A 26,620-nucleotide genomic window follows, 5' to 3' on the forward strand; every position below is an offset into this window, starting at 1 on the left:
AGCTCATGCTGCTGTTGGGCTTCTTGCACAGCCCTACACCCCAAAATGGCACCTTCTGCTGGGAGTCAGAGCGAGCTGCATTCGCTGGCAGCCAGGGTGAGGTAGGAAAGGGTTTGCGCTTGTCCTGGGATGTGTTTTGTGCCAGGTTCACAAGGGAGCAAGAGGGTAAGGGATGCAGGGAGCTGTAGCCAGCTCTGGATGGGGAGCCGGCTGGCTGTGCCATGGCAGGGCTGCCCCGCGAGGCAGCCTGGGCTGCTGGCAGCTCTTCCTTGGCCTTCGCAAGCTCACCCTTTCATGGATGCTTTCTCTGCGCCTTGGCAAGGTAGGAGCTGTGTGCTGCCCCATGGTCTGTACATCACAGGGCCAAGCCCCGGGTGGCCGAAGGCAGCATGGGCTCATGGTTAGAGCACACTGCTCCTCCCAGGCTGTCTGCCCCACTCTGAGCCTTCCTCCCAACTCCTTGCTCGGTTTGCTTCTGTCTCTGTTGCTTCCCCGGCCCAGGAGGGAGGCGGGGTGGGGTGGCTGGTGCCTGCGGTGGGTCCATGCAGCACGGCTGTGCTGTGTGTTTTCCTCTGCAAGCACCAGCAGAGCCCCTGGGCTGCACTTCGTTGTGACAGCACATCCCATGTCAGAGCGGCTGCAAATCCTGCCTGCTAATAGCTATGCAAATTACCTCATTAGCTGCCTTATTTATTTTCTCTGGCATCACGTTTTCAGCACTTCCCTGAGTCCCGGAGGCTGTGGATCCCCAGGGCTGGGAGGAGGCAGGAGCGGCAGCGGGACCCCACGCGAGGTTGGCTGTGTTGAGCCTTCCTCTGTGGATGGCAGTGGTGTTTGGCTCCCAACGGAGCCACCTGCCCCGACGTGATGTGTCTGGGACCTGGGGCTCACATGGCTCCTGCAGTCCCTGCTGCTGGGATGTCCTCCTCCTCGTCCCTCCGCGTGCCCTGGCTCTGGGGTGAGTCTTGCTGAGGGCTCCCTTCAGCCAGGAGCCACCCCATCCTCCACAAGCAGCCGTGGGTCTGGCATTGCTGGGATGTGTGTGCCCTTCATCCCCCAAAAAAGGTGACTCCTGGATTTAGGGACAGAGAGAACAGGGCACCTGCCCAGTCCCTGCGGATCTGAGTGGTGGCTTGGGGTTCGGCACAGGGCTGCAGGGTGCCCTGCATCCTTCCCACCCTGATTTCCCTTCCTCCTTGATAGAGATGTTGTTGGCTGATGCTGTTGCCGGGGTCTGCCCTCTGCCAGCCCCAGGACGACCCCAGACACCCCCCCAGATGCCCTGGTCGGGGTAGCCCTGGGCTGGAGTCCTGCTGGAGGCACTGTGCCCTGGAGGTCCTGTCCCTGGGGTGTGTGGCCCAGGCTGAAACACTTTGAAGCCCAGGCACCATCCAGGGCTGGCACAGGCAGGAACGGCCCTGGAGCACCAGCCCAGCATGGTGCCCCTCGGGGATGTTCGTGTCCCAAGGTGTCCCTGCCCTTGCTGGGTGTGCACGCACGCATGTGGCTGCCTGCAAGGATGGCTGTCTCCTGGTTGCATTTTCCAGGGGTGCTCACATGCCCGCGACACCCGTGACAGTGGGACAGGCTTTGCATAGACACCAGGGGACACACATACAAGTGCCCTGAAGGTCTTGATCTGGGCACCCCATGGGCTTGTCAGCACCGTGCCAAGCTGCCTGCAAGCGTTGTGTCTGCTCCCCCCCTTCTGTTTATCTTTTATTTTTCCTCTTCTCTTCGGGGCTGTGCTAATGAATATTTCATGGCCAGGAACCAGCGTGAATTCCCCCTGCTGCTCCCTGCCCCCAGCGCTCCCGCGGCAGGTACCAGCCGTCTGTCGGTGGCTTAGGAAGGATGTGTCTGCCAAGAAGCCATCTCAGGAGCAGAGGACCTGGGCAGGGAAGAAAACAAGGGCTCTGGTGTGGACACCTGTGTCACGTCCCCCTCCCCGGCGGTGCTGTCGCTGTCCCTTCAGCCTGCAAGGGACAGCCAGCGGAACACGGTGGCCGCGTGTCCGTGCACGGATGGCCTTCACGGTTCCCGGGCATCCTTGCCCAGGTGTGCACGGCCTTGCCCAGGTAGCCATGCTTGCCTGCGTGCTCCGACACAACTGCACGTGTCCCCTCCTGTCCCCCGTGTGCCATCAGCCGCCACAGCCGTCTGAATGAACCATGTCCCCGGCTCACCTCCCCGCGGCCCTGCCGCTGCTGCTGAGCTGTACGGGGGCTCCTCTTAGCGTCAGGCAGCAGCAACGGCACCGTGGCACGCACAGACCGTGGGTCTGGCCGTGGCACGGCACAGGCATTGCGTGGGCTGCCCTGGGCTCCCGTGCATCCGAGCTGGAGGTGTCCCGGCACAGCCCCAAAACCTGCAGGCAGGCAGCAGGGATTGGGGTCAGGGAAATGGGGGACAATTTTGCTCTCCAGTCTCCCTGGATTTGCCGTTTATACCGTACAACGGGGAGCTGGGCCAGTCCCCAGTGCAGACTTGGCACTGGGAGGTGTGGGGCAGCTGCTCCCCCTGCCAGAGCCAGAGCACGTGGGGGGAGCAGGGCTGGAGACAGAGCCTGGAGCCGTGGTCTTCCTCCTTCCCATTGCTGTGGCTCTAGCAATGCTGTGTCCCCTTTCAGGGGCCCAACAGATGCTCTGGGGACACAGGCTGGCTCAAAATATCCCTTTGGGACATGACATCCTTTGCCCTGTGAGGCACTGTGGGGACTGGAGGTCCCCTGGGGCTGGGGCAGGGACTGAGGGACCACTGGCCTCCTCGTGGAGGGGAGCAGGTTTGGGAGAAGCACAGGTGGGGCGGGAGCCTGGCGGGGTGCACCCTGCAGTGGCACCCATGGTGGCTGTGACCCAGGTGACAGATTGTCAGCAAGAAAGTGTGTGTAAGAGTGGGCTCAACAGCCCTGCTTTGTGGCTTGCTTTTGATTTCTGCTGGATTCCTGTTTGTCTTGCCAGGGGAGAAGTGGGTCAGTGACCGAGCGGCTTTGCTGCCCTTCTGCAAGGGCAAGACATGCAGTCCCTGGTGCCAGACTGGGGAGCGTGTGCTCGGAGGGAGCCCTGGGATGGGAGCAAGCCGACTCACGTCTCTCTGCAATGCACCATCCTTGCAAAATACCTGCTGCAGGCTGCTGGGTGCAGGGTGCGGAGGAAGAGGACAGTCCCCTGGTTCAGCCCATGTGGTCCCCATGAGCTTCTGTCTTGGAGTCAGTGCACGAGGGCCTCTCTGGAGAGCCAAGGGCCAACCTGGAGGGGTGATGCTCCTTTGGAAATCACTGCCCAGTTCTGGACTGGTTGTAGCACCCGGGGATGCTGGTGGGCAGCCGAGCCTGGAGGTGGGGTGGGTGACATTGGTGCTGGGCTCTTCTCTCCTGCTGTGTCCCTGCAGGCTGGCGTGGGGTGATCTACGCATGCTGATGGCGGGGGGCATATGAGCTCCCCTGTCCTGCATGGCCATCACGACCAGGGTGCCCAGGACAGCGCTTGAATCTCCCACCTGCCCGGGACACGCTGGGATGGAGCAACCTTCCTGGCCAGGGGGGATCTGGCTCCCAAGGAGCTGGATGGCGGTTTTGGGATGGATCTGCAAACTTTGTTTGCTATCAGGTCCTGCGGGCTCTGGCACCCTCCTGTGGCTGTTCTGCCACCTCTCCTGTATCCCACGGGCTTTTGGGATGCTGCGGCTGCCGTGGGCTGAGTTGTGCTGGCTCGTCCCCGCCGTGATGCAGTGGAGCTGGGTCTCTCTGCCAGCATGGGGGAGCTCTGCTTTTGCAGGATTTGGCCTTGTGTCACACAGCTCACGGGATCTGATCGTTGCAAGAAGCTGTCCCAGTGTGTGTGTGTTGTGGGTTTGAGCCAGGAGTGGGGCTGCTGGATACTGTAGATAACGATGACGGTCCTAAACCGCTGACCTGTCCTGGGAAGGTGGCAGGAGGGGACTGGGCACTGCTGGCAGCCCAAATTTCTGAGCTTTTGGCTGTGAGCAGGTGGTCTGCAGGGGCTAGGTTCAGTCGGGGTGTTGCATTCACAGACTGGCCCTGCAGCTGTGCCTCTGTCCACTGAGCTGCCTGCTCTGCCTCAGCTGGCCTGGGCTGTCCCCTTCCTCCTGCAGGGCCAATGTCCCTTGCAGCCCTTCCCTGGCCTGGGGCTTTGTGGGTGTATTATTGCAGGGTTGCAAACCCCTGGCGTGCTGTCGCGCCTTGCTGTGGGGTCTCCCCAAACCTGGCTCAGCCCTGCAGCGACCTGTGCAGTGTCCCCTGGTGCCTATCCCCCCCCAGCCCAGGGCAATGTCTGCCATGGTATGGAGGCTCGCTGTGGGGGGGGCTGCCCCCCTTTGCAGGGGCATAGCCAGCATAACAGACAGGAAGGGCTTGGTTTGGAGGGGATGGCCCTTCTTTTGGGGAGTCAGGGGTGAGGTTACCCCATACCAACCCCTGGGGAGGGCTCCAGCCCCTTCCCTTGGGGCTCCTTGTTGAGGCATTGGTAGGGACTGGGCAGTCTGACTGTTCCTGACTGGATCATGCCTGCACCCCCTTTCCCATCCCTGAGGGAGCAGAAGCTATATTTTCCATCAGCTCTTTTTTCTTTGCTTCCTCCCCCATTAATAAGAGATGAAGCTTATGAGATAATAGAGCCTGGATGGATGCAGAGTGAAGAGATCCTGCTGGTGTGGGGTGTGGATGTGATGTGGAGAGGGAACTGCAGCTGGGAAAATGGGACCTGGGAAGGCATGCGGTCGCCAGTCTGCACAGAGCATCTTGGGCTGGCTCTGGGAGCAGGGAAATCCCACCGCCGCCACGCGCCAGACTCTCTTCTGGCTCTGACATACTGTGCAAGCTAGCAACTCGCTGCCAGGCTGAGCTTTGGAGCGAGCAGCTCTCAGCCCGGGTGGTCTGGGAGTCTGACTCCTCTTCCTCCCATCCTTGCACTGATCCTCGTCTCCTCCCCTGCGTGGAGCCAGCGGGAGCGGGTGGTTGGTGCGCGGGGATGCAGGATGCTCGCAGCGCTGGAGGGCTGATGCTCGGGGATGCAGAACACTTGCAGTGCCGGAGGGCTGATGCCCGGGGATGCAGGATGCTTGCAGTGCTGGAGCGCTGTTGCCACAGGGATGCAGGACACTCGCAGCGCTGGATGGTTGATATCACCGGGATGCAGGACACTTGCAGCACCGGCTGGCCGGAGCAGATGATTGATGCCCAGGGATGCAGGATGCTCACAGCGCTTGATAGTGGGAGCAGAGGGCTGATGCCCAAGGATGCAGGATGCTCACGGTGCTGGCTCCCCTCCGGAAGGAGCATCCTTCCCTGCTCTTGGAGAGAGGCGGCCCCGGGATGCAGCAGTGCCTCATTGGTCAGCGGGACCTGTGGAGTCTGCGGGTTGCCATACCAACCTGCCTCTGGTTCCCGGCCCGCCGGGGCGTGAAGTGCCGGGTCGAGCTGGTGGCAAGGGGCGGACCAGGAGCCAGGGGCAACCCGGGGCTCTGCCAGCCAGGGACGCGTCCATCTGCCTCTCCGGAGAGCTGGCTGGCACCGCTGGGCTCCCCGGCCCCGAGCATCCCCCTGCTGCTACTCCCTGCCTCTCCCTGCAACTTTGCTGCACGGACGGGGCCAGTGGGCTGGCACGGCACAGGGGGGTTCACCCGGGCACCCCGTTCCCTCACCGAGCTTGCAGTCAGCTTTTGTGTGCCTAAGTCCTGGGAGGGGCATCGCTGCCAGCCCCCCGGCCCCTCTGGATAGCAGCCAGCCTGCACAGGAGCATCCCAGCACAAAACTTCCCAGCTGGCTGCCTGGGAACGGGGCCTGGTGGCTGCCGTGCTGCCGGGCGCTGCCTGTGCCCTCTCTGCCGGGCTGGACCTGCCACCGATGCCCGCAGGCTCGCTCTGGGCAAGGAAGGCTCTGTCCTCCCCCGGGCATCGCCTGCTGCTCGGAGGAGCCGGGGGGCTGTTTGCCAGCTGGGAGGGGGTGCGACTAGGTCCCTCCCCAGCGCTGTGAGCTGGAGCCATGAGCCACTGCCAGCAGCGCTGCAAGAGGCAGCTGGGCCGGGTGATCCGTTTCTTCTACCAGTTTGTCACCGGGACCCTCTCCCAAGGTAGGTGCTGCCCTGGGGGGCACGGGGACTCTGTTCTTCGGGAGGGGGTCTCTGTCTGATGGGCTCTGTGGGGTTATTTGGGGAGGGGGAGAGATGCTGTTTAGGTGCTGAGCGATTCAGCCCCAGGCGCAGGGGTTGCACTGGGCTCTGTGTGGGGCAAAGCTGAAGATGCTCATGGGAGGCAACGAGAGCCCCTGAAGGTCCCTTGTGGACCTGGGGTGACGGGAATGTTTTATCTGGGGGGGGGACTAGTGCAGAGCAGAGCATGAGAAAACTGCTGTGCAAATAAATTGCAGCTGGTCCAACCCTTCCCTGCCATGCCAGGCATCTGCCTCCTCCGGGGCCGGGGCTGTGCCCTCTGTCCATCGGGGCCGGAGAAGCCCTGGGTGTGTCTGCGGGCCGGGGCTGGGACACGCCCTGGTGCCTGCATCCACCCATGCTCATATCCTGGGATGCCGCCTGGTCCTGGGGACAGAGCTGCATGCTGTGTGCTCCTGGTTTGCTGTCACAGCCGTGGCGGGACCTGCGTCCCCCTGACAGCCCTTGCACAGCCCAGCCAGCTGGCCAGGACCCCCTTTCCTGGGTGTGAGCCCAGAGCCACCTCCTGACCCCAACGGGCATGTCTCGGGGAGGTCGTTGTGTGCCTGTGCGCGCTGGGACCCTGGGTACCTGGCTCCTGCCCTTGTCCCCATGCCTGGGGCAGGTTGCCCTTCCCACGGCCTGGCCCCGCCGGGGACCCCTGGGCTGCTTCCCTGGGCCACGATGGTGCTGAGGAGGGACGTGCAATGCTGGGAGCATGGGGAAGGCCTTGTTGGGCCAATGTGGCAGCGTCACGCCTTGGAGCGGGACTGGGACTCGCACCACCCTCACCAGGGACCAGCCTGCCTGGGAAAATCCTCCCAGGCTCTGTCCCCTCCTCGCCTGGGGGAGCCCCTGGGTCTCCCCAGCCTGCGCCTGTCCTTGGGGCCGAAGGATGGCGGGGGCACCCTGGGGATGCTCTTGGCGCAGCGCTGGGGGCTGGGACACTGGAGCAGTATCTGCCCTGTGAGCCGTGCCCAGCTGCTGTGCCACCTCCCTGCCCGCGGGGACCTGAGCCCTGTGATGGAGGGTCACCTGGCCCTGGGAAACCCTCCCCGCGGGCATTTCCCATCACTTCGCAGCCCCGTGGGCCCTTCAGGGCACTGCACCAGCCCACAACATGGCGACAGGGGAAGAGGTGCCAGGGTAAGCGTGAGCCTGGCCAAGCAGCATGCCAGGATCCAGAGGCTGGGTGTGCCCGGAGGCAGTGCCGGGTCCGTCCCTGCTAGTTGGCTCCATCAGGCACCGGCCAACTAGCCCGGAGTGGAGGGGGCAGAGGATGAGTCAGCTGCATCTGGCCCTGGGTGCGAGGGGTAGAGCTGCAGGTGATGGAGTGGAGTGGGAAGGGGACCTCGGGGTGCTCCCGTCCCCACCACCTGCAAGGATGTCCTGCAGGTCCTCGTCGCCGTGTCCTGGGCTTTGCAGCAGGGCACTATGGGGCTGGGTCTGTAGCGGGTGTTCCCCTGGGACTGGGTCTCTGGGCTGGCCATGTGTGGTGCTGAGCGGCCCTAAGGGCTCAGCCCCGTGCTGTCCCTGCAGCCCTGCAGGGGTGTGCAGGGCGGCCGTGATGCACGGGGCTGGGATGGGCGCGGAGGCAGGGCTGGCAGTGGGGTGGCTGCTACTGCTGCTCACCCTCTTCTTGGTGTCCTCCCAAGCTCTGGGAAAAGCTCAAGTGGGGTGAAACCCAGAGCCAGACAGGTCTGTGCCCCCCCGTAAGCTTGGGCTCGGAGTGGATGTGGGGCTTGCACAGCCTTCTTCCCTCTGCAGCATCCCCTCTTGCCCAGCCGCTTCTCCAGTCCACATGGCACATGGGTCACCGGGATGCTGTCCCCCCTCCGGCCTCTATCCTCCCCCATCGGTCCCTTTTGGGGGGCAATGAGCCCCTCTGTCCTCCCTGCAGAGGCGAAGGAAGTCCTGCAGAGCTCACCACAGAGGGCACTGGGTGCCCGGCCAGGCGGGCCCTGGGGTGGGGTGCCCTCCCGGCTGGGTGCCCTGGGGAGCTAGCCAAGGACGGGTCGCCGATGGGGGGAAAGAGAAATGACTCAATCAATTAACCAGATTAAAACTGTGACTTCACCTCCCAAAAATAGCATTTCGCCAATATTTTAATGTGCTTATTAATAATCTGCTCGCGCTCTGATTAGCAGCAAGGTAATAAGGGATCAGCTGTAACCTAAATTTAACTCTCCCTAATGGATGATGGCCCCGAGAACCAAAAAAAAAGGAGACGCTCCTATCCATCAGGCTGGCCCCCCCGAGGGGTCTGCAGCGCCCAAGGGACCCGGACAGCTGCTGCCCAGCTGTGCCCTGGGACCATCACCTCTGCTGTGGCCCAGCTGGTCCCATGGCACATTTTGGGGAGGGTAGTGCCCTAGCACCCTGCGGCACCGGGCTAGGAGCACCCTAGGGGTAGCCACAGAGGTGGGTCCCAAGCAGGGCAGAACCTGGCTGTGGCCAGGGTGCATGGTCCCCTCCCGAAGAGACAGGTCCCTTGGCGATGGGTGACTGCCCCGCACCCTCCCCCATCTGCTCCTGTCCCGCAGCAGGCGACAGTCCCCCGTGCCCAGCTGCTGGCGGTGCTGGGAGGATGGGGACAGGGACCAGCCACCTGGCTACCCAATGGCTCTGGGTGTTGCCCTGCGCATACCCGTGGCATGCTGTGTGCATGGAGCTGCTTTCCGGGCAAGAAACTCTGCTCCGAGGCACTTCTATTTATACACAGCGGGTGGCCGGTGGGGTGGTTAATTTTAGCTGGGTGGCAGGGCTGCGCTGCCGGCCATGCTGGAGAGCTGGGGCGGGGGTGGCTGGGCAGGGAATGCTTCACGGCTGTTATTGTCACAGCCCGAAGTGGGACCGGCGGCACGGACTCGGTGCCAGCCTGGGCTGCCCGTCCTGCCACGGCTGTGCCTGGGGCACCATTACAGGGCCTGTTGCCCTCCCCAGCGCTGAGCCATGGGCGCATGCCAGGACCACTTTGCCACCCTGTCCTGTGTCCCCTGTGGATGCTCAGAGCAGCTGATCTTGGGGGAGAGAGAAGGGAAGGGGGACGGACCCGGATGCCTGGGTTCTGTGCCCTGAAAGGGGCACAGCTGGGGTGACGCTGTGCTCCTCACCCCACACCTGGGTGGCCATGTCCCCTGGGTGTAGCTGCAGGAGTGGGGAAGGGATGTCTTGTACACAAAGAGGTGTTGCGGTGAAACACTTGTGTCCAGCATCTTCCCCAGCCACATGTCCCATGGGGCAGCCGATGGGGCCAAGCGTGGTCTGGGGACCAGAGGTGTCTCAGGAATGGGTGCAACTAATCCTGTGGGGTTTGGGGTCTGCCAGTGAGTGTGCCCAAATTCACAGTGGCACCCTCTGAGTGCCCCCGGCGTTGCACAGCAGGAACTGGGCTGGTTGGCTCGGGCTCCAAGCTGAGAAAAGGGAAGGCTGATGCTGGGCATCCCCAGGGAGGTTCTGTGCTGCGCTGCAGGGGACGAGATGCCAGCGCCTCTCTGCCAGACCCAGCTCTCCAGGCCAGCAGGGCTGCGGAGACGCCTTCTTTCGAGGCCTGGTGTCTGGAGCAAGGACGGGCACAGGCATCCCAGCGGAGATCCTGGCATTTGCCAATCCTGGGCTGCAGCATCGTTCCCTGGGGAGCCCAGTTTCCAGGACTCCCAGCTCCTCCTACGGGGTGGCAGCGAGGGGCTGAGCCCTGAGGGTCCTGGGGTCACTGGCAAACTCAGAGCAGCCATCAGGCTGCGGTGATGCCTTGCTGGCCCCGCGGCACGGAGACTCAGCCACACGTGTAGCGAGTCCTGTCTGTGCTCTGCCCCCTGCTTCCTTCTTCTGGCTGATGGTGCCACTCTCCCCCCGGGCCAGGAGGGTTATTTTTAACTGTTTGCCATGTGCCGCCTGAGCACAATTAAGGTAATTGGTTTGGGAGCCTGGCTCTCACACGCTGCTCCCAATTACCTGCCTGCCTGCCCGCGCGGCCCCCCGCCTCCTTGCCCGTGGTGGCCGGCTCCTCCAGCGGGGGGACTGCCGGGACAGGGCTGCCCCAGATAGTGTGGCGGGGCTGGGTGGGGGGTGTGAGCGGGCACAGGGGATGGAGCCATGGAGAGGACATCCCTGCACAACGACAGCCTGCTCTATGCCTCCCTGATTGCCATCCTCCTCCTCATCTCCTATTGGTTCACCACCCGCTGCTTCAAAATCATCAGTGGCATCGAAGGTACGGGGTTGGGGACACGGGGGGGACAGGGTGATGCTGGCACGTCCTGTCCCCTTCCACAAGCCAGGTGGCGAGGCGAGCCGGGCTCCTGGTGTGGGAGAGAGGGACTGGGAACCTCCCTCTCTGCTTCTCTGGGATACCTCTATCTCCTCAGTCACTTTATTTGTTCCTCCTGGTCCTGGTCCTGCTCTGCTGTGTGCGAGAGCAGCTGGTGGCAGCCACGGCCAAGATGCAGCGGTGCCCAGGGCTTCTCCGGGGGCATCCAGCTTTGCCGTGCTGCCGGCATCCAGGTACCACTGTCCCTCACTGGCACAGGGATGCAGACAGGCTCCCCAGTGCCTCCTGCTCTATGGGGGGTGCCCGGTGCCGATGCTGGGGCCTCAACCTGTATTTTGGGGCGCTTGGTCCCTTTGGGCATGACCTACATCTTTGCTTCTCAGCTGGTGTGTTGGGGAGCTCTGGGATGTGGCGGGGGTCCTGGTTTCCCCAATGAAGGGTTTCTCCAAGCCCCGCTGCAGTGGGTTGTGTGTGCCAGGGGCTTTGCAGGGTGAGCCCCCCAAGGCAAGGAGCAGGGCAGGAGGGGTGGCAGCGGTGCCGGTCGTCTGGGGACGTGCAGGGCCTCTCCTGCCCAGGGTGTGCATTTCTCCATCCGTGTGACCTCTCCCTGCACAGCTGAGCCAGGGCCTCGTGACTCTTCCCACGGCATGGCCAAACACTGGCTGGCTGCAAGGGTGGGAGCCATGCCCCTTGGCGGGGTGGGGGGCAAAGCCCTGTCCCACTTCTGGCGGGGTGCGTATGTTTTGGATGGCCCTTTGAGCATCCCTTGCAGGCGGCTGTGGGTCTGGCTCCATGGCTAAAGCCCCACGTGTCAGCCCATGTGTCTCCTCCATCCTCAGGGCAGCTGCAGATGGAGAAGCACCCCTGGGAACCTGGGTGAGCCAAGGGGGTGGTCCCCTGACACCCCCAGCCCATCTGGAGCTGCCCTCGGTGGGACGGGATGTGCTCTGGGCAAGCAACCCCAGTGAGTTTGGGGGTGCTGGGAGCTGGGCTCTGGTGTGGTGTGTGGCACTGGGACATGGGACTGGCACTGGGTGCCTGTGCTGGTCCTGGTGGGGTCCTGCGTTGTGCTGGCAGTGAACAGTGGAGGGCTTTTATTAATGGCTCCAACGCGGAAATGAGTAATCCTGACATGCCGGCCGGCGGGTGATCTATCAGTGCTCTGCCAGGGAGGCTGGCTGGCACGGGATGGGCACAAGGGCAGGCGGGAAAGCTGTCGCTCTGTGGCTGACCTGCTGCTGTGCCCTTCAGCCCCAGCATCCCATGACACTGGCAGAGACACATGAGGGGCCGACGATGGTCCCCTCAGGTGGTCTGAGCAGGTTTGCTTTGCTGAGGAGCTGCCCCAAACCCTCTTTGCTGGGACAAGTCCTGGCTCAGGCTGGAAGGGCTCCTCTATGGCTGTTTCTGGCCAAAATCAGGTTGCATAAATAGCCCCATGGCGTGTGGGACAGGCATCGTCCCCGGGAGCAGCTGGAGGCTTGGGGACAGGATGGGTTGCAACCAGGGCTTAGCAAGAAAAATGGCTTTAAAAATGCAGCTGGCGTCAGTGGGAAACTTCCTCCGAGAGTGCAACAGGTCTGTGCCACCCCATCGCCAAAGGACTGGCTCGGGGTGGGGGCGAGGCCGGGAGCCAGCCGGGTGAAATCCAGGCTCAGTGCCTGGAAACTCGCCGCTTTCCAAGAAAAGGAAATGTCAGGTCTGAAAACTTCCAGCCTGAGGGATGTTTCCCCAGGGAGGACTTTCATCTCTCTCCCCAGGCCGCTTCTGATGCATCGCTGGCGTCTTCTGCTGGTGTCAGAGCCTTGGGAGCATGCCCCAGGCAGGCAGGAGATGCCAAGCCTGGTGGCACAGAGCCGCTAGATAGCCTGGCCATGCTGTGACCTGGGACTGAGCCACCAGCCCTCTCTGTCCCCTCTCGGGGAAAAAACCTGCAGCCTCCTGGGCTGGGCATAGGGGCCTGGGTGCGGATTCTGGGCCTGGAGGGGGTAGGTGTGGGGCAGCCCTCCTGGGAACTCTTGCCAGCACCAGCCAGCACCTCCGCCATCCTCTTCCCCCCGTGGGTGTCCCAGGGTGACATTTCTTCCCCTGGTGACATATTTCCCCTCCCTCGCACAAAGACAACAGGGAGGAAAAGGGGCTTTCTGCCCTGGCCCCATCTGTGGAGCCCTTTGTGGGGGCAGGAGGACCCTAGAGCTGGGCAGAGGGTCTGCCCCATAGCCTGGGCATGGCCACCCCACCTATACCTGGGGCAGCTCACCTTGCTTCTGTGGGGGACAAGGTGGGGTGGGGGGCAGTGGTGGCACGGGGGCAGCCCTACTGCCACACCGGTGCTGGAGCTGGGACTGGTCTTGCTTCACGCCCCATATGGGACTCGTCCACCCAGGGATGGGCAGTGCCAGCGGCATCCCCGGGGGAAGCTGTGCACCCCAAGGGGTGCTGAGCCCTGGTGATGGGGCAGGGAGCAGCGGGCGCCCGGCTCCCCGGTGGTCCCTGTGGCCTGTGATTGAGCAGCCAGGCAAGGGCTGGGATGCTGTTAAAAAAAAAAGCGTAGGAGCTAAATATAGCCCCGTTGGCTGTGCGTGGATGTGTGCTTGAGGCACGCGGATGCCTGGGTTCACCCTCTGCCTCCAGCGGCTGTGTGACCTTGGCTCGGTCCCTTGGTCCCGCTGGGTCCCCAGCCCCTGTGTCCCCTCCGCTCCTGCCTGTTGCTGTGCTGCCTGTGGGTCTGGCAGCGTCTCAGGCATCCTGCATCGCAGTCCCCATTCCCGGCCTGTTCCCCCAGCCCTGCTCCCTGTCTCCCCTTGGCTCTCCCAGTGAGATGGCCGGACCCATCCACCTGCTTGGAAATGGGGCAGCTGTACCTGTTGCCCCACACCCTGCCCAGGAGAGGATTGTGGGGACCTTGGGGTGCTCAGCCATGGTGACCCCCATGGGGCAGGCACTCGTGTGGGGCGCAGAGGACAAGTCTGAGTCATCCCCATCCTGGATGTTTAGCCAGTGCCCAGCGTCCTGTCCCTCCCCGTGTACCCCCCGGGAACCGAGTGCCTGTTAATATCTGTGGCCCGTTTCCTTAGCAACTGCATTAAGCAAATCGATGGAGGTGGTGTCATTGGAATGGGAGGGCATGCCTCCTTCCTCCCCTGGCCCCCCCATCCCCGCCACCCCCCACGCCTCCCTCCGCTTGGCCTCTCTCTGCTCTTACTTGCAGGCACGGCCCTGCTCCGCCTGGGCTTTCGGTTGCCGGCTCCTCGAGCTGCCCACCACAGCCTCGCACTGACCCCTTGCTTGCCCACTGCTGACGGCGGGCGCCGCTGAGTAGAGGGGTGACAGCCGATCCCCCCTTGGGGACAGTGGCAGGGGTCCCTGGGGATGCGTCGTCTGGTGGCCGTGGTGCTGGGGTGAGGGGGCTCCAGGACGGCGGTGGGGAGGGGGCAGGGGGGTGTGGGGCCATGAGACACCCCCACCATGAACCTGGAAGGCCTTGAGATGATCGCGGTGCTGGTGGTCTTGGTCCTCTTCGTCAAGGTGCTGGAGCAATTTGGCCTCTTCGAGCCCGTGTCCTTGGAAGGTAACGGGCGCGGGCGGTGCTGGCTCCTCCGGGGACACAGGGGGCAGCCGGTGGGTGTCTGGAGCTGCCCCCAAGGATGCTCTGAGGCTGCTGCATCCATGGGAGAGTCCTGGGACATGGCGTCCATCCTGCTCGTAGGGGTGAGCAGGGGGGCCTGGTGCGGGGAGCAGGGTGTCCTGCCTGCTCCGTGCAAGGTCCCAGTGGCTGGGGACATGGGGAGGGGACAGGGCTGGCAGGGCGGCCGCTGCATGGTGGTGACTTTGGTGTGTGCTGGGGTGCTGTGGGCTGGGGCTGTGTGTGAGTGTGCAGGTGGGCACCAGGGTGTTTGTCAGCACCTCTCAGGAGCAAGGTGTCCCCAGGGTCCATGGTCACCTCGCTCTGAACATAAGCTGTCAGACTCGGCACCAGCCTGCAGAGCAGCCAGGCCTGGGCAGGATGGGTCCCCGCTGCACTCCCTGCTCCTGGCTCTTCCCAGAGCCCCGCCACGGCCCTTGGGCAGGGTGAGGGGACACAGGGGGTGCTGCCCATCTGGGGACGGGCTGTGCAAGGTGCTGAGCGGTGTGCGTGGGTCATGCTCAGCGGAGCCCAGATCCGCTCGGGGGACTCTGTGTGCGGTGGGAGGGAGGTCAGGACCGCTTGGCCGGGCGCTCCCTGGACTCCCAGGGGTGGTGGTTGTGCAAAAGGTCCCCCAAGCCCTGCCTAGCCCCTGCCCATGCCTGCAGACACCCATCTGAAGGATGCTGCAGCCTGCCCATCCCCGGGGCATCAGGGCGGGCACAGGGTGAGGAGGTGACGGGCAGTTTGCCTGGTCCACTGGTGCCCCGGGATGCTCTGCTCCGGTTCTGCAGCACTGGCTCTCACACAGGCTGGGTGCAGCCATGAACGCCGGCTCCCCTCCACACATGGTGCCAGGGCACCCCTGGCACCAGCACCCCTGGGCTGGACCCGCGGGTTGGCCGTGCCTGGGGGTGGGGAGGCAGGGGGCAGATGGGGGGATCTCTCCTCTGGGCCTGCGAACCTGTTTGCAGGGCAGGAAAGCACAGTGGGTGGGAGCTTTTGTTGCTGCTTAACCGCTTGCTTTGTCCCTGTGCTCCAGCAGCAGCGCTCCTAGGTGGATCGTGCCAGGAGGGAAACTGAGGCAGGGGCTGAACTAAGGCGTCCCAGGCGTCCCAGGCGTCCTGCTTGTGAGCCCCGTGGGGGTCTATGCTGACTGTGCCCAGATTGGACCCCCCCTCCCCAGTTCTGCTGGTGATTTGTGGGGGTGCTCCCCTCAACCCTGCTTTTCCCCCCTCCCTGTGCTTTTGCTTCCCTGTGCAGCTGCCTGAAGCTTTGGACCAAAGTCGATGGCATCGATTGTGGCTGCTCTGCAGCATGCTGGCTCTGAGCATGGTGGAGAAGGGGGAGGCAGAGACCCCCCCCGGCCCTGGCAGCGACCCTGCTGGGGCACGCAGGACAAGGCAGGGACCACCCCTTGGCCCATTTGGCTGCTCCTTGCCGCTGGCCACGCTGAGCCCTGCTCCTCCGTCCCCTGGGGCATGCTCCTTGTCCCCCTGCAACTGACTGCTCTGGCCTGGGCCAGGTCAGGGAGGCTGGAGATGGCGTGTCCTGGTCCAGCCTTGTCCCTGTCAGCCGGCACCCCTCCAGAGGGGACTGGGATGGACAGTGGCACGCCTGTCTCCCACAAAGGACACGCGTTGCCGCCAGTCCTCTCTCGTCACCAGGAAAACATGGTGTCACCGTGCAGCATGGGGAGGCAGAGCCTGCCCTGTCCCCCTCCACCCACGCCCCCATGCTGGGGAGCTGTGGGTCCCGCTGGCCTGGCTGGAGATTCGCCCCAGCTGTGGTGGTGGGAGTGGGACCCAGATGCCCCAGGTTGGCAGCAATTGATCCCATCACCAAAAGGTGCCCAGAGGAGAGGGAAACGTGTTGCTCAAGGGGCAGAAATTGGCTGAGGTTGAGCTGAGCCCTGGGCACCGTATGGGGAGTCCTGTGGGCAAGTGGCTGGGGGTGGGATGGGGGTGAGATGCTGCTGCATGGGTCACCCCCCCTTCGCTCAGGAGGTGTCAGGTAGGAGACTTTGCTCTCTGGGAAAGGTCCCAGGCAGTGTCTGGGGCTGGGAAATGCTGAGTCCCCTCCAGGGATTGTTTACCAGCCGTGCCTGGGCCGGCAGTGACAGCCCAGGGACCGCAAAGAGCCTGAAACCGTACACTAATGGCTCAGGTCTGCTAATGGACATGGGGCCCCGCCACCCGCTCCGGAGCCATCGATACCAGCTGCTGCGCTTCCCCTGCCCCATGCCCGCGCTCTCCCTGCCCCATGCCTGCTGGTCCCCTGCCTGTGGCTGTCTCTCTGGCCAGGCTGTGCTGGTGGTGTCCTGGGGATGGTCTGTGCTGGGAGGTGTTGTGCCACCACGGTGATGGGCTGGGGATGGAGCATCTCCAGAGGAGACTGGAAAAATGTCACAGCCCTGGGGAAGGGTTCAGTGGGAGCATCTTGCAGCGAGACCCCATCTGCCTCCTCGGGGGGACTGCAGAGGGGAGGGGGATGACATGAGGGAACTTCAGGCTTGGTGGGTTCCCAAACTCAGCTGGACGAGGCCCCGAGCAACCCGTCCTCCATTTGGAGCTGGCCCTCCTCTGGGCAAGGACTTGGACGGGAGCGCTGGTTGTCTGCACCCGTTTGCCATGTCCCATTGGCACTGTCCCCCCTCGGATCCCACGCAGCCTTGGTGGCATGGGCAGAGCCGCGCTCTGGCAACAGTGATGGAGCATCTCCCGTGGGTGCTCTGTGCTCCAGGAGCCCGAGGCGATCGATGCCAGAGCTCACATTGTTTACCAGCTGGTTAATCACTGATGGGCCATGTCACCCCACCACTGCCCTGTGCCACCACGCCTGTCCCCAGACCCAAACATCTCCCAGCAGAGCCACACATGCTGCTAAGCTGCTCAGGGGGCTCCCAGCCCCCTGCCAAGGGCCCGCTTCAGCCAAGTGCTCGGGAAGGGGCAGGCGAAGAGAAACACTATTGATTTTGGCTCCTGAAGTGCAGCATCAATAATTCAGCACGGAGCAATCGGTCCCAGCTGGGAGGAGGGGTGGGCGGGAGGTAAAAGGCGGGAGAGCCGCCAACGTAGCCCGGCCTCAGATGAATATTAGATGAAGCTGCAGATTGCTATCGGCAGGATAACTGCTGCCTGCCTGGGGCTGGCAGGGCTGTCCCTGCCTCGGCCGGGTCAGGGTCCATGTGTGGGGCAAGCAGGATTGGGGGTGTCTTGGAGAGCCCCTGGCACGGGGTGTGCTGGCCCCTGCCTTCCCTGGGGGGCTGCTGCCATTGCCCTAAAGCTGAGGATGTGGAGGGGGAAGCAGGGCTGGGGAGGGTGCCAAACACCTCCAGAGTCTGGGGAGAAATGGGAGGGAGCAGCAGCCTGCCTGGGTGCCACCAGCACCCCAAAGGATGCCAGGCAAGGAGGGTGGTGGCAGCGAGCAGCATGGCCACATCCTGGTGCCTGGCTCAGGGCGAGGGTCCCTCTGGAGATGGGAGAAAACGAGCATCCCCGTGGCGCTGGCGAGAGCGAAGCCCTGTGGCAAGCCCTGCTTTCCTCCTGCTTTCCAGGAACCCCTTTGGCAGGAGCGCGGCGTCTTGGCTGCAGGAGGGGCCAGCCCTTCGGGGCACGGTGCCAGGGGTCCCCGGGCGCAGGGCAGCATCCAGCCTGGTGGGTCTGACAGACCCAAGAGGTCAAGGGGAGCTGCCTGCGGGTGGGGTAGATCTCGGAGCATCGAAATCCAGCCTGGGACAGCTACAGGTGCTCCAGGTTGAAGTTTGGGGTTCCCTGGGCTGGGGTGCACCAGAGATTTCCCCATGCACAGTGGATTTAACCCTTGCCTTTCCTTTTCCAAGGGCTGGCAGGTTTTTCAGCTGGCTGTAGGGCTGGGCAGGGTCTGGTGGGTGAATCAGGAGAGAGCTGCTCACTCATGGTGAGGGCTTGCGAAGCAGGAGGGGAAGGGGCAGAGATGTATGGTAGCCATGGCCGGGATCTGAGTTTGGATCCCAGCATAGCCTTACACTCTGAGGCGTGCTGTAGCTGGGCCACATCCTGCCAGCACTGGCGTCTTGGAGAAGAAGCTCTCCTAAGCTCCCCTCTGTGGAGCATCTTCCACGTGCTCCGCACCCAGGGACATCAGCCCTGGTCATCGCCGTGGACACAGGATGGGCTGCGCTGTCTCGCCCTGCCTGGAGAGGGTGAAGCTGAGGCAGAAGGAGACTTGGTCCTGGGTCCCCTTGGCTGTGACCCCCATGGCTGGGGCCAGGGCAGGGCAGCTCTCCCAGCACTGAGCTCCCCAAGGACCGCAGCACCCGCGGCACGCACCCCGCCGACTGCCTCCACATGGTGTCACGTCCCGCTCAGCCCAGCCAGACGTAATTAGCTTGTTGAATCTCTTCTCCCTCCGGCCTCGCGTTAATCACTTTTCACATTGCTTCCCTCCCAATTCCCTCTGGCCTGGCTTGCTCTTTCTGTTGCTGATGTGCCTGGAGAGGGGAGCAAGGGGACCCAGCTGGACACAGAGCAGGGACCCCACTGCTACATCCTGCCCCAGAGATGGGCTCTGAGCCAGCAGACAGAGGGGCAGGGAGATTGCTCAGCCATGGGGAGGTGAGAAATCACAGGCTGGAGATAAAGCAGTAAAGCTAGAGAGCGAGGGAGCCTTTTGGGACAGGCCTTCTTTGCAGCCCTGCTCTGCCAGTGGAGGATGAAACCTCAGAGTCCAAGGGAGAGGTTGGCTTGGAGCCAGCCTGGGGCTCTCTAGCACAGCGTTGTGTTGGGCTGCAGGGTGGTGTGAGAGCTCAACAGGGTCTCCTTCACCTCTCCCCTGTGAGGGACAGGATTAGACCCCAGCACTGGGCACAGGTGGGAATAGAGGTGCCCTGGCCAGGGCTCTGTGGGGTTGTGGTCCCCGGAGCACATGCAGCAGGAGGTCCCATGTGCCATCCATGCTTGGCTGCAGGATCCCCTCCCTGGGATGCAGGGAAAGGTCTCATTCCCTGTGGACGTCTGCCCTGGGGCTTGCTGTGCTGCTGGAGCAGGGGGTGGCCAGATCAAAAGGAGCTTTTAGGTGAGAGATGTGTAGAAAACCGGCTCAAAGAGACTTTCTAATAACCACTGCTGCCAGGCCAGGGTCTCTGCCCTGCTGCCCACAAAGCAGGGCTTTGGGTGGGGGCTGCCCTCCCTCCAGGCAGCGCCCCAGAGTGGAGTGGGGCATGTTTCCCTCCATCAGCAAGCGAGGTACCCAGGACTGGCAGCCCCCAGCTGCGGTTCCTCCATGTGCCACGGATCTTGCACACGGCTGTGACTTACTTGCTTGGTGCAGAGAGGTGCAGATGTTCCCCCAGGAGGTGAAGAGGGAAGAGGTGAGGGTGGCAGGTGTCCGTGGAGGTGATCGGTGGACAAGGCTGAGCTCCGAGGCAGGGAGCTGCTCGTGCCGTGCTGTGGGTCCTTGTGCCGTGCTGTGGGTGCATGCAGGGTGGGGGCACTGCTGGGGGGCAGGTTCGGTGGTCTGGGATGGGGCAGAGGGGCTGTCCTGGACAGGGCTGGTCCCTGGGCTGGGTGGCAGCAGTGTCCTGGGGGACAGCGAGTGACTGAGCTCCAGGGTCAGTGCCACCAGGCGCTGCTGTTGGAGTGGGAGTCAGGGGCAGCCAAGCCTCCTCCGTGCACCCACTGGTGCCAGCTCTGCACCCCTCTGCGGCTTTCTAGGGCTGCGGGGTGCCTGTGTAGGTGCAGAGTGACAACAGTGGGGTGCCCCGGGGGACCTGGGGTGAGAGCTGGCCCCTAAGTCCCTTGAGCCGCATGCATGGGCTCTGCCCTCCCCTGCAGCCTGGGTGCCCCGAGGGACCCCGGAGGGTGCCGGGGCGGGAAGAGGGAGGGCCAAGGCAGGTCTCTCCTCCCCTGCCCTCCCCTCTCCTCCCTTGCTGGGTCTGTTGCTGCCAGACCAGCTGCCTGCTGGGGCTGCACGTCTGGGGGATGTCGGTTGCTGGGGTGCTCTGGGACCCGCAGGGGCTGCAAACGGTGGGCATCATCCTGCTGCTCTGCTCCAGCCTCAAGCTACTCCATGCCCTGGGCATCATCGACCTGGCCAGGGGAGGTGGGATGGGGACAGGGCTGGGGACGGGGTTGCAATGGGATGGGGATGTTGTGGTGGAGATGCTCCTCGCCTCCTGTCCCGGGGGCTGCAGGGTGCTTGGGGGAGGTTTGGAAGGATTAGTGTGTTTTGGGGCATTTGGGGGGACATTAGGGTGTGGGAGGGTGTCTGGGGGCATTAGGGTGTAGGGAGCTGGGGAAGTGAGGGTGTCTGGGGGTTGGGGTGTGGGGCTGTTTGGGAATGTTGGGGTACTTGGGGGCACTGGGGTGCAGGGGTATCACGGATGTTGGGGGGCATCTGGGTGTTGGGGTGCAGGATGCTAGAGAGTTGGGCTGTCTGGGAGTATCAGTGGGGGGGAGTATCTGGGTCTGGAAGCATTGGGGTGCAGTGCTCTCTGGGGTGCTGGGGGACTGGGACTATCAGGGTGTTGGAGTCTGGGGGCATTGGGATGCAGAGGGCTGGGATTTGTCAGATGATGAGGAAAAGGGCTGATGAGTGGGGCTGGGGCGAGGGGTGGGAGCTGGGGGCAGGAAGGGATGGATGTGGGGTGCAGCATCATGCAGGGGAAAGCTTTCCCCACTGCCGCAGGAACTGGTGGCTATGGGGGGGAGCGTGGCTAAAAGAGGCTGGAGCCCCTGGCCCCTTTGCCCTCCCTGTGGGGTTGTGCCAGGGTTGGGGAGGGAAGGGGCTGCCATGGGTGCTGAGCTCCCTGGATTGGCAGGTGGGTGCTGAGGACAAGGCTGGATGTGGCCAGGCAAGAGGACCCAGAACGTGTCAGAGCGAGGGATGCAGGACCTGTTGGTTGTGCCTGGCGAGAGCGGGAGTGCAGAGAGCTGCACGGTGCTGCTGGCTTGTCTGCTTTGGCTGCCTTCCTTGGCTGTGCCACGGACAGTCCCGGCTCAGACAAGGGCTGCCAACAGACTTTGCATGAGTGCGATTTGGGGTTTGTTTGCCCCCATTCTCTCTGCCTCCTGGATGATGCTGGGGATGCTGCGAGATGAAGGGACTGCAGATCGCATCCCCTTGGGCAGCCAGATCTCGGGATGGGAGCTGTGGTGGGTAGGAGTGATCAGAGGAGCAATTAGTGGGTGAGCAGAGGGAGGGGAGGAGGCCAGTGTGCCCAGGAGGTGCCTTCAGCCCCCTTGTGATGGAGGATGTCCCTGAGCTGCCTGGGATCTGGCTGGGCTGTGGCTGAGGCATTTCCAGGCTTCCTCCCTGTGCCTTACTGGGGAGGGTATGGATGGCATCTGGGTAATGGGTATGCAGAGCACCAGCTCTCTTACAGCACATGCTGCCTGCAGCCAAGAGGAGCTGCTGCTCTGCTGGGGCATTTCTTGGGTAGCTCCTCTGGCACTTTGGATGTACCGGTTCCTGCTGCCAGAGATGTCCCTGCCATGGAGGTGGTGATGGGGACAGGGCAGGATGTGTCCCTGCGAGTGGGTTTTGCGGCAGGGCGATGCCCAAAGCCTGCAGCCTTACCTGCTCCATTTGGGGAGCCCCTGAGCTCCACTGTTCCTTGGCACCTGTATCCCGTCCCATTCCCTTCTTGCAACATTTTGTATGTGGTGTGGCCTGAGAAATTATTATTCTGCCATCATCTCTGGGCACAGCCAGGCTGTCTGGGAGCACTGTCACAGTCTGGGGATGGGAGTGGGGACAGCACCGCTGTGAGCCCCGCTCTGCTCTGCGGCCCCTTCTGGCCCATACCCCCATCTCCCTTTGGGACCCGCTTGGCACGAGGGTCGTGCAGCCGCCCTCCCCTCTCTGGCACTGGGGAGCGTCTTGGTCCTGAGTCTCTGCTGTCCCGTGAACCACAGGTCTTGTGCGGCAGCTTTGCTGCTCCCAGCTCCTTCAGCCCTGCTGGCTCTGGGTGTCTGAGCTGAGGCTGCCCCTGTGCCAGCCCCAGGACAGGGACTCTCCATCCGTCCCCCGCCCCGGGAGATGCCAGCTCTGATTTCATTCCCGTAATGGATGACCGTCTGGCCCCAGCGGCTGCTGCAGGCACCCTGGCCCCGGTTACACTCGGCTCTGTCACCGCTGACTGATGAGGGTCATTTGCAGAGCTGCTGCTGGCAGGACCCATCCTGACCCCCCCCCCGGGGCGGCGGGGGGAGCTTGCTGTCTCTTTCTCCTGCCAGCCTTCAGAGCAGACCCTGGAGAGCTGTGGTCCCCCTGAGCAGGAGGTGGCACTGCCTGAGGCTGGGCGCTGCGGAGGGGGAGCAGAGTGGGGGGCCGAGGGACCCTGCTCAGAGCTGAGCCCTGCACAGGGATGATTGTGAGCTGCAGGTTGTAGGGGCAGCTGGGCTCAACATCAATGCCCGGATGGACCCAGAGCCATGGCCTGGCAGGGGGAGCTTGGGGATGTGCTTCTGGTCTCTCAGGAAAAGGTGATGGTCTGGAATGGGATGGGGGCTCTTCTCCTGAAAACAGCATGTTCTGGGAACTGCTGACCCCTTCCCCGTGGTCCCCTGGGGCTGCCCTGCCCCTTCTTCTGGCTCATCCCCCTACCCTGGCTGGGGTTCACCCTCCTGCTTCCCAGCCAGGCTATCTGATAAGGCAGAGGGTCCCCTTGCCTGGCTGCCTTCCTCTGCCCAAACCCTGCTCCTAGGGCAGGGTGCTGGGGCAGATCGTCCCTGGGGTACCAGCTCCTCCTGACCTCCCGACTAACCTGGTGTTGCCCCATGGGGCCAAGCAGGGGCTGTGGGAGCTGCAAGACCCACCCCGTGGCTGCTGGTGCTCTGCTCCCATCCTGGAACGGTGCTGTACCCGGGCGCTGAGCTGGGGACACTGCGGGGGTCTCACCGCCGTGGGATGCACATCTTCCACCCATAGTGATGATGCATTTATTGACAGGTTACTGAGATTGAGGGGGGAGTTTTGGCACTGCCTGTTGGCTTGTTACTGTAGGGTCTTTTCTAGCAGGAGGGTGCTGTGAAAGGGTTGGGTTGGTCTCCCCAGCCAGCTGTCCCTGGGAGGGCACTGATGGCTCTGGCTCTGTGGGGAGGGCAGGGACATGGTTATGCATTGGGCTGACCCCCGCTCCTGCTTTCTCTCTGGGGAGACCACGAAGCAGCCCAGGCTTGGGTCCTCCCTGGGAAGTGGGGGTGTCAGCCCAGCAGCGTGTAACCCCCCGACATGGCAGCACTGGCTGGATCCAGCCCCCAAGGACACATCAGGTGCTGGTGGCTCAATACAAACTGGTCCACAGCTGTCCCAGTGGCGGTCACTGCTGGGGTCAGGGATCCACCCGCTGTGGGTCCCTTCACAGCCAGTGTCCAGCAACCTCCAGGATTCATTTCAACAGCGTGTGGAGGTGGGGATGGGAAATCCCTTCCCCTTTTGGCGCTGTCCAAGGATGGAGGCTTGGTTTATAGGTGCGTGTGTTTCGAAGTCACTGGGCTGTGGAGTGATGCATGGGAAGTGACAAGCCACTTAACCCGGCAGACCTCCCACAGCAGATAAAACACTGCCAGCCCTTTCTGTTGGCTTGTTTTGTGCCAGCCACTTGATGGCTCTTGCAGAGGGGTGGAGGGCAGAGCGACATCTGGAAAAGGAGCTGTCACTAGCAGGGACAGGGCTTTGTGCTGCGGACGTCCCATGTGTCCAGCAGGGCAGCATGTGGCCAGGCTCCACTCCCCGTCTTTGGCCAGAGCTGTTTCCCAGTGAGGGGGAGCCCCCAGACTTGCTCACAGTATGGATGCTGGGGGACAGAAAGGGGACAGCGTGTCCTCCCCAGCAGAGCCCTTGGGCGCACCAAAGCCAGGACAGCAAAACCCCAGTCCTGGTCACCCCTCTCCTGTTGTTAAGCTGCATGTGCTGAACGTGCTCCCTCCCCTGCCCCGGGGCCCCTGGAATCGGGCCCTCTTCGGTTTCCTCCTTAAGAAAACGCCCATGTTCTTTATTTTTTTTTCTTTTTCCTTCTTTATAACAAACTAAAGTGTAACTTGCACCCGACCTGACCTACTGCACGTGCCTATACCTGCTGCCCCTGTGAGTCCAACCACAGTTTACTCTCTGTTGCATCTCTCTAGCTGTGTGGTTTCCCTCCCGCCCTGCTCCCTCCCCTGGTCCATCACCCTGGTGCTGGGTGTTGCTCTGCACACCCCGTCCCTTCCCCCTGGGTGCAGGGGCTGCTCCTGCCTCCCAGGTCTGTCCCCACAGCTTGGCTCTGCTGGAGGGACCTGGCCCCCGGGCATCCTTGGAAGGCTGAAAGGTGCAATTTCCCTTTCTGTCTGCAAATTAAAGCCCTGGAAAAGTAGCTGGGCCAGAATCATGTTTTATGCACAACTGATGCCCACTTCTGTGAAGGAAAAAAGCCTCTTCTGTCACCTGCCCGCGAACCCTGGAGCAGACAGGGGCCAGGCTGTGCTGCCAGCGCCAAGATCCTGGCCCTCACCCTTGCCTTTGTCGCCTGGTGACAAATGCCAGGGGGTGCATTCGTGCATCCCTACACGTTTGCATGTCACTGGCACCCTGCTGTGGATGCCACTTCCCTGGGGACAAATCTGCCCTCTCTGAGTGGCTTTGTGTGATGTCCTGCTGGGACAACGACCTCCTGGAGCTGTTCTCCATCACCCCAGAGTGATGGAGCTGCCTGCAGACCCACATTCCCCTCTGGGAGCTGGAGCTGGGTACCATGCAGCCCCATTTCCCCAGCACCTGGGGCTCAGCTCAGCCCCACAAAGCTGAGAAAGCTGCCAGAGAAGCCCCATCTGCTAACCCCCTAGAGAAACAACCCCAAAACCAGGGCTCAGGGTGCACAGGCATTGTGACCTGCTGTGTGCAGATGTCCAGGGCACTTGGAGCAAACACCGCGTCAGCAGAGCCCCAAAGGGACTTTGCACCTTTCATCCCATCGGTGCCCCATGCCGCTGTCTGCCTCCCTTTGGGGGGCTGGAGCCCAGCATGGCTTTCATCCCCTCCTCTTCCTCCCCTCCCCGCCTGCAGCGTTAGTCCTGTGCTGAGTTTGCTGGCTTGAGGCACTGCGGGAAGGGAGGGAATGGGTCTGCAGCCATGGGGCAGCGCCAGCAGGGAGAGATGGGGCTGAGCAAAGCCACTGGGGTCCGGATGGGGGAATAGGGTGTGGTGGTGGGGTCTGTACAGTGAGGGGACCTGCTGTTTATGCAGGGCCACTTGGAAGCAATGGCCGTGGGCCAGGCTGACGTGGGGAGCCCCTCACCCTGCCCCATAGCCGGGCCAAGGCAAAGCCCTGAGCCCCGTTCCCCTTCTGGCTGTCTCAAAGCAGGTCCCTGGGCTCGGATCCCAGTGCCGTGCTGGGGCGGGGGTGCATGCCGCAGTCTGGGCTGCATGGCTGGGTTCGGCGCGTGCTTTGCATTCAGCTGTCGGGTGCCAGCAGGATCAAACCCGGCCCGAGCTCTGGGGAGGATGCAATGCCCCGGCTTGGCCGCAGGCTGTTTCTTGGGCTTCATTCTGCCCTGCCTCTCTGCACAGCCCCGCGGGGAGGGGAGGGTCCCCAGGGAGCAGGTATTTGGCCTTGAGGCTAAAGGGCAGAGTCCAGCCCTGCCATCCCCTGGGTCTCTGGGCTGCTGGGTGTCTCCAGTGCACCCCGGCATGCTGCGATGGGGGGTGCAGAGGTGCTGTGTGTGGGTAGCCCAGCAGGGTTGCCCCTTTGTCATCCCCATCCTTCCCAAGGAGGGAAACTCCAGTGCCGGGTTTGTCCTGGGATGAAGCAGAAAGGCCGAGCAGAGCCTGGGCTGGGCTTTGCCTTCCTGCTCCTCCGGCCTCACACTGCATGTGCTGCCTCCGGCCCCATTCGCCCCGCGCTGGGTGCCCGACCCTGCTGCCCGCCGGGTCCAGGGGCTGCTGCTCTGTTAACTCTTCTTCTGCTTGGTGACTCCTTCTTTCTTCCAGGCAACCCGCCGGGCCAAACTAAAAAAGCGCTGAAGCAGCGATTCCTCAAACTGCTGCCCTGCTGCCGGCCCAAATCCATCCCCTCGCTCAGCGAAAGCAAGTGCTTCTTCTTGCCTTTGTGTGTGTGTGTCCCCAGCGGTGCTGCTGCCTGCCCTCCGCCCTGGCCCTGCCCGCGGGAAGGGGACGCCTCCACCACTCCCCTGCCCGGGGTTTGGGGCTGTCAAGATCAGTCCTGCCCCAGAGGGGTCCGATCCGATGGGCTCTGCACCCACCTCTGTCCTCGCCTTTTCCCCCTCTCCAGCTCCCCGGAGTGGCTCCCACAGGAGTGAGACCCACTTTGGAGCTGGCTCAGGGCAGCAGGACCCTCCCAGCACTGGTTTAAGGGCTGGGGGGTTGTTGCTCGAAGCTCAGTGTCGGTTTGGAGATGGAGGTGTGACGGGGGGGGGGCGAAAGGGGCTGAGCAGGGAGTGAGCGCAGAGCTGCCCAGAGCCCCCTACCCCCCCTGCACTGGGGGTGCTTGGCCCTCGGTGAGTGCGAGCCCCTGGCCAGGGTCTCCCCCTGTCCCACGGTGCGAGCTGATCCCCCATGGGAGAAGAGGTGAGTATGGAG

At 63.2% G+C, this 26,620-nt stretch overlaps 1 protein-coding gene across 3 annotated transcripts in view; it reads left to right on the forward strand.

The window, feature by feature from the left end:
• KCNIP2 (potassium voltage-gated channel interacting protein 2) overlaps positions 1–26,620 on the forward strand; it is a 45,998-nt gene that overhangs the window by 15,667 nt on the left and 3,711 nt on the right. Inside the window, exon 2 of one of the 3 annotated variants that reach the window (XM_072870037.1) lies at positions 26,012–26,135. The exons of 1 other annotated variant lie outside the window; for it this stretch is intronic. In XM_072870037.1, coding sequence (XP_072726138.1) covers positions 26,012–26,135 — 124 coding nt within the window. The remainder of the gene's footprint in view (positions 1–26,011; positions 26,136–26,620) is intronic. One more of the 3 variants, XM_072870038.1, reaches the window with a different exon arrangement.

Source organism: Ciconia boyciana, chromosome 8, assembly GCF_034638445.1.
Source record: "Ciconia boyciana chromosome 8, ASM3463844v1, whole genome shotgun sequence".
In the NCBI taxonomy this organism is placed as follows: domain Eukaryota; kingdom Metazoa; phylum Chordata; class Aves; order Ciconiiformes; family Ciconiidae; genus Ciconia; species Ciconia boyciana.